This window comes from Eucalyptus grandis, chromosome 8 (genome assembly GCF_016545825.1).
Source record: "Eucalyptus grandis isolate ANBG69807.140 chromosome 8, ASM1654582v1, whole genome shotgun sequence".
In the NCBI taxonomy this organism is placed as follows: Eukaryota; Viridiplantae; Streptophyta; class Magnoliopsida; order Myrtales; family Myrtaceae; genus Eucalyptus; species Eucalyptus grandis.
The window spans coordinates 32,617,056-32,624,756 of record NC_052619.1 but is presented as its reverse complement, the minus strand read 5'-3'; the positions used below and the strand labels follow the sequence as shown (position 1 = coordinate 32,624,756).

Sequence of the window (7,701 nt, the reverse complement as noted above, 5' to 3'; positions counted from 1 at the left end):
ACCACATCCATATTGCAATCATAATCCCTGAAGATCAAATCTAATAGTAGCACAAATGGACCATTCAACCACAATAGTTATGACTGAAAGTGCTAGTATAAACACCTAGATAGGGGGTGAATAGGTGTAAAAACAGATTCTGTAAAATTCAGTGAAAACCTTTACTTTTAACCCGAGTCTGAATAACAATGGACTTTTGTAACTGAGTCTGAAGAGCAGTAGATTTTGAGTAAGATCAGACTTTAGCAGTTAAATAGAACTACGAACAAAATAAAGAGATTCAGGGAAAAGAATAAAAACATAATGTTTATAGTGGTCGGCTTAATCCAAGCCTATGTCCACTCTCCCACGCTAACAACCGTCTTGGCTGAATTCCACTATGCAATCAATAAGAGATTACCACTTTAAGTGCAAACACTTAGTAGTAGATCACACTATCTCACTAAATCACTCTTTTGGTATTTCTCTCACGATCATAAACGTTTAAGCTCATAAAAGACAAGTGTATGATCGAAGGTCGCTCAGACTTTGGAATTACAAATTTTACGCTCCGTCTTTTACTTACTTATCGGTCCTTGATCTCCTCAAATACTCCTCAACTTCCAAACTAGCTGTTGGACAGTATTTTGAGGATCATCTTCCAATCTACTCATTGGACAGATCTGTATCTAGAAGATTTGGTAGCCGTTGAGTGATAAAAGTAGAATTTCAAATTGATTCTGATCGCCCATACAAACATAATCTTGGTTTCCATAAGTAGAGCTTCTTTGTATAGAAATTTCTTGTTTTCAATAGTCAATCGTCAATTAATTAGATTGAGTCAATCAAATCAATCTTGATGTGAAATCCAAACCAGATCACTAACCGTTATATGATTGTGACTTATGTTACATTCTATCGAATCTAGATGTAAAGTCTGAGTACAATAGACTTTATAATTTGAGTCTGAACATATTCTGCTTCTGAACAGTTTTAGCGTTAAGGTCAAGACACTATCTGAATAAGTTCAGCCTCAACATAGAATTTATCTTCTGGTTCAGCTTCAGCATATAATCTGTCTTCTGGTTCTTCATTCACGTTCAATCTAGAATTTTGTCAGAGTTGGCAGACTTCTGATGTAGAATAGACTTTGACACTAAAGTCTGACAGTTTTCAAATTTTGACACAGAAGTCTGGAAATCTTCAAAATATACTTTAGACATGTGTTACGTTTAGTCTTCTGGCCGTCTTCAGACTTTGACAATATCCTTTACATGTTTTATCATTTGCATGGTCTATTACTTAATCATTAAACACTTTAGTAGCATTTGATTTATTTTGTCATCTTCAAAACATCATAAGGGATTTCCTTAACAATGACATGCAATAAACCACATCACCTTACATTTATACAATCAACCATAGCAATCATTATGAAGATTAAGCCTAATTAACTATAGTAAACGATCCACAAGCAACAATTACAATGATTTTTGGAACCCGAGCAATAACCTAAGCTTAAACAAATTATTTCTATGAATCACGCCAACCCAAACAACCTCGACGATCACATACTCATTCCCCGCTTATCCCCAAGGCTTATAGTCCAAGCGTATCATGAACAAACATACAAAATTAATCACATGAACTCCTTTACCTATGATAGCTCTAACAACTCTAAATCGAACTTAAATCCGAGTTACATAATGCAATGGCCTAGCCAACATTTAGGAAATCTACTTATGCATAATCGAGATGCGGAAAATCCAAACAGCGTGGGGATGGTGGCTTGAGGCTGGCATAGCAGCAACTACGAACAAATAGTGAGCAAGTAGCAGTGCAACAACGACATGGCATAGAAGTAGTGCCAGATGGGCGGAAGGGGTGAACGGCGAGTGAATGGACCAAGAGAAAGAGAGAAAGAGACGAAAAAGAGAGGGGAAAGGAGAAGGGTGTTGGTTGAATGGAGATGTGGGGGAGAGAAAGCGAGAAAGCGAGAAAGAAAGAAACTTAAGGAAGAAGGAGATGGTTGTTGTGACCGACCTCCTTAGCCCTCCCTCGATAGGGAGAGGAAAATGTTAAATTTGACATTTTCATGCAATTTCATGAAATATCCTCGTGTGACAATGATAGGTGTCGTGATTCGTATTTACATAGACTATGCATTTTAAAAAAGGTGATCGGATGTGGATATCGAATTTAGGGGTATCATTACCATAGTAGCCCTCTTAATAGTACTATCAACCATAAAAATGGCATTACTTCATCCTTTAAGAGATTTTCACTTTGTGTATGCTAAACTATGGTAAGTCTTGTCGAGACCCATACTCTCACGACGGATTCATCTATTATCTATGAGTTGTTTAATAAAACCTAGATAAGTTAGGAGTTGCCACTAGCCTAGTTTTTGGGAGTGGACTAGAAAACCCAATCAAGGGTTATCAATGTTTTCTTGATTTCTATGCAACTAGAGATTCTAAGATTCAAGAACTTGGGTTACACTAATATTTATATTAACGCCCTTTCAATACCTAACGGTTTCTTGTGTTTCCTAAGGTATCCATACATGTCCTTTTACTTTTTTTCGTGCCAATAAAACTAACTAGGTGATCATGCATGGATGGTCAATTTCATGCAATTCTATTTCTATCGAAAGAAAGAAAAATAATCAATTGAAATGTAAAGACAATGCAATAAGTAAACACTCAAGAAAACAGTTTAAGGAAAACGGTAAATCTAACTTGTAGTCCTAAATAAATGGTAAGTCGAAAGAAATAGCTTACAACTCGTCAGACATCTATATAATACAAGACAACCAAAAACATATATTGGGGAAGAGATAGTACAAACACAAAGTCGGATTGGACATTGACCGTTCGTCGTCTTCACGTCTTGGAGAGTCTCCACCACCGTGGACCTATTTTAAACCTAATATAATACTAAGACTAGATACATACAAGGTGAAAGAAACAATCAACATTACAAAAACAATCACGATTACAAAACAAACAAGAACAATTAGGAAATTGAAACAATACGCAAAATTGATCAAATTTGGCCTTAAGGTCAGCCTTTGTGATTTATGCGGCGATCCCTCTTGGACATCTACCCAAATTCATTTTTATGGCTTATAATCATTAGTCACCATTTGTGTTCTCGCATGGCAACCAACGCTAATAAGCCCCTAAGATAAGTTCTAAGTGTCACCCAAAGGTGCCCATGAGTTTATGCATCGTACCTATGCACACATCCAAAATCACTTGCATAGCGGAAAGTAAACATGCAGGCAGGTCCTCAAGCCTTGGTTCTCAATCAATCAAATAATTTTAATGAGCCAACACTAAATCACTTATTCAGTCAACAAGCACCAAACACAATTATATGTGTTCACTGAAAGTACAGACACCAAAGGCTAAAGGGTTCAATTGATGCCCAAAAATTATTTAAAGAACAATTAAATAGCAAATTGTGAGGAAATTTTGTTAATGGCATAGCAAAGTTGTATTACGGTTGTTCAACCATGAGTTGCGGCACTTAAACTTAAAGAAGTATACTTACTTTTCATCGTGCTGAATGAAAAAGAAATCTTCCCACTTTGGCCCCGTTTGGTTCGGCATTTATAAGGGGCTTTTGGCCTCTAAAGGGGTTTGGGCAAAAGTGGGTGGTGTTTGGTTCAACATTTTGGGGACTTTGGGGAGATGCAATTGTATCTCCAAGGGGCTTGAAGGGGCTTTAGGGGAATGGAGGGTCCAAGGTGCATTTGAGATTAGCATTTTCGGAATGCTGGGGCTTTGTTTAATGAAAATATGTCAGTTGCCAATTTTACCCTCGTTTATTAACTAAAATCCATTTTTGCCCTTTTCTAAAGAAAACCCTAAAAGCCTCTCACGACTCCTCTCCTCTGCACTCTCACGCCGCACACTCACGCCTCCTCTCCTCTGCACTCTCACGACTCCTCCCCTCTGCACTCTCACGCCACACTCTCACTCCTCCTCTCCTCTGCACTCTCACACGTCTCTCTTAGTCGTCCCTCACCGTTTCCATCCGAGATCAACCATCCCAACCTCGAAGATCGCCTCTCGCCATTTTGCTCTCACGCTTGAAGATCGCCTCCTGCCGTTCTGCTCTCGCGCTCGCCGCGCTCGTAGCAAGGCAATTGGGTAAGCTCAGAAGCTTCGATTCCATCGCTCGTTCGTCCGATTCGCGGTCACCACTGAAGATTCCACCGTCATCCCTCACCGTTCTGCTCTCGCACTCGCCTCTCCAGGTAAGATTTCCAAAGTGCCGCCGCCTTACGGTGCCATGGCCTCAGGTTGGCTTCGGTTCACCTTTGTGTTTTGGTCAATCGCCAACTGTCGATTTTGTTCGCTTTCACACTTAGTTCAGTCCAAACCTTTCGTTGCTTGTTCGGGGTGGGCTGAACCAAACCGGCTTTGCTTGGTCCCCTCCATCGGCTGAACCAAACCGACTTATTTAGAATTCATTAATTTTCTCCAGTAAGAGTGAAAAGATTCTTGTTAGTTGTAAGTTTGTCTGTAAAAGTATTTGGGGATGAAGAAAGTAACATATTTTTGGCAGGAAAGATGAAATTTATGTGCCACATATATGAATCAATCAGCATCTAGACTCACAGGGAATATGGAATTGGAATATTGAAACAAAAACACAATATTTAATGTGCTCCATTTTATAGTTTGTGACTATAAATTTGTCTATGGTGGTGTTTATATATAACAAAATCTTTTATGATATTGGGAAGTAAGGACAAGAGGAGGTCTTGCTCTCCACGTTCAAATTGATAAGCTCCTTTATCTTCACCGACAGAAAGTAATTGCTCTAAATTGGTCTATCCTGCATAAAGATTAGCACTCTGATTCTCAAGTTTCAATAGATTTCATGAATAGCTGGTGATGTTTGCATGATATTAGCAAAAGGGAATGGATGGAAAACAGAGTTCTTATCTATTACCATAAGTTTGCTTATTAAATGTATCTCAGATCTTATTTTACGAATATAATTTCAGGTCCTTGCTGCTAATGTTATTGCTTTGGTTTGGAATGTGATTCTATCGTTCAAAGCTCATAAAGATATTCTTCCTAAATAGGTACAATAGTAGAGGATATCTGGCTTTTGAATATAAATTCAGTATCTATAAGACTACTTTTATGCAACCAAGAAAATAAGAACAACTCTAGACTTGTGAAGGCTCACTACATAGCTGATGTTGCCATTCGAAAGGGCAATTTCTAATAAGAATAAGGAATTGAGATTATAAATAAAAGAGAATTTTTTTTTCTTCTCTTTTTGTGGATGGCCATTAATTTGATGCATAGATTACCTTATATTAACAAATTCGACAAAAAGAGTAACTATCAGTTCATGAAATCATGAAGCAGAATTTGAGTTCAAAATTCACATCTGGGAGTTAAATAATCTCATGAAAAAGTCTGTCCAAGAGCATGGAAAACATGCCAGTCTTTGATAATTGTTGGAGGACAGTAATTAGTCAGCAGATGTCACCTAAAATTTTGTTTCTTCACTAACATACAAATGCACATTTGAATGGTTGTTGCTTGTGAAAAAAAGTACTTCTCAAGATTTGGTGCCTTATTGTATGTGCAGGGGTTTGAGTTCTCTTCCTCACGTCACTCATTCACGCTCGCTGCCCTCAAGCTCTCCTGTCACACTCGCGCTCGTGCTTGGTTCTATCCAGGTCAGATTTTCTTAATCCACGTTGCCCATCGAACTGAATTGTCTTCCAGTCAGTTTAACTGCATTTTCAGTGTACAAAATTCTAAATTTGATGGGAGTTTGGTGGTTGATTGGTTATTTTGAGCCCATTCTGAATTCTAATATTAGTCTAGGGTTGTACAAAATTCTAATGTTGGGGCTTGGTTAATATTTTTCCGGTGTGAAGAGATGTGAAGCTATTTTTTGATCTTATCTCTACATCCAAATGTTACTTTTTCCCTTTTTTTGGTGGATCCTCTCCCTCTATAGTGGGAAAACCACCACCTTGTATCTTGTACAGCCCTAAACTGATATGTTGTTGGTTTTTTTTCTTGTTTTTTAGGCCGATACCTAATACAATATAACATTGATTTCTTCTTTACTAGTTCGCATTTATTTGGCTCTAATTCAGTTGCTGAATTTTTCCTTTATTATATATCTCTCAAATATGTTCATGCTCATATTGTTGAAAGATGGTGAGTTCAACAAAGGAAAAGGCATATTGGACAGTTGAAGACGTGGAAACATTTTGTAAGTTGTGTGTTGAACAAATCGATAAGGGTAATCGTCCAGCAACTAACAAGAGAGATGGATGGACTATCATAATTAATAAGTTCAAGGAGTTGAGGGGTAAAAAGTACGATAAAATTAAAATGAAAAGTAAGTGGGATAATTTTAAGGAAGAATGGAAAAGATGGAGGACATTGGTTTATAGTGAAACGGGATTAGGATGGGATCCAAGGAAGAAAACCATCTATGCGAGTGATGAATGGTGGGAGAGCAAAATCCAGGTGTTTATCATTTGTTCTTTTACTTTTCGATTAAGTTATTATTTTCTATTATATACAACTTACTCAAAACGTTTTTTATAACAGGCCAATCCTAAGGTTAAGGTTTTTAGGACGAAAGGCATACCTCCTGATCTTGAAGTGTTGCTAGATAGAATGTTCACAGGAATCACTTGGAATCATGCACAAGGTTTATGTGTTGATGAGAATATTGATGCCACACAACCCAATATTGATGATGCCATAGGATCTACTGATGATAATTTAGAATGTGATGTGGGTGAATATATTGATGAACCAATTCAAACTCAGGCTCGTAAAAGAGTAGCACAAACTTCAACGAGGGAAACTCGAGGAAAGAAAGCCAAGAATTTGAGCCCGGCACAATTGCTTAGAAGCCAAATTAACAGGCTTTGTTCTGCAGTTGAAAGTAGGAGTGCTGATGCTATTGCCTCTCGAGCATATGAGGAATTCGGTCCTTACAAGGATCTCATATCTATGTTGGATGCCATACCGGAGATTGTGCAAGATGAAAAGCTATACTTTTTTGCAATTAAACATTTTAAGGACAAGGTGGACAATAGGCAGGTCTTCATGAGCTTGAGTACCGATGCTCTGAGGGTGAAGTATCTCAAGTTTGAGATGGAAGAACTTAATCATAACTAAGATATTGTTATAGTTTATTATTTGAATTCTTGAATATGCTATTTTATTTTTATATGCAAACTCTATTTAAATTATGTATGGACCTAATTTATATTAATGTTTTTAATGTAAGAATTGTTTCTAATTGGCGTTCGCTTTATGTGGTTGACTTTGCATATATATGTTGATTGATACTATTGTTTTTCTTAATGGATTGTCAATATTATTCATATTTTCTTATTCTAACTCTATATTTTGTTACGTTAGGCAATTATGGATTATTCTCAACAAAAGGAAAATCGTGAACAAGAGGAAGATGAATTCTCGAATTTGCTTTCAATTGCTAATGCTTCAATTGCTTATCAAGCAATGCACCTTAGCAAACAACCTTCTATGACCTCATCATATGCAGGTTATGCATGGATGAGAGAGTTGATGGCTGAAGATACTAATCCAATAAGATGCTATAATATGTTTAGAATGCATAGAGATGTATTTAATAATTTAACACGTGACTTAGTAACATGCTATGGCCTTAAAGGATCTAGAAATACTAATG

General features: G+C 37.2%; 1 protein-coding gene across 1 annotated transcript; it reads left to right on the top strand.

Annotated features, from left to right (window-relative positions):
- Positions 1 to 6,182: 6,182 nt before the first annotated feature.
- LOC120287171 (L10-interacting MYB domain-containing protein-like) lies at positions 6,183 to 7,163 on the top strand. The gene is made up of 2 exons (XM_039299876.1): positions 6,183 to 6,500; positions 6,585 to 7,163. The coding sequence occupies exons 1-2, from the start codon at positions 6,183 to 6,185 to the stop codon at positions 7,161 to 7,163; spliced, it is 897 nt and encodes a 298-aa protein (XP_039155810.1).
- The last annotated feature ends 538 nt before the right edge of the window (positions 7,164 to 7,701 follow it).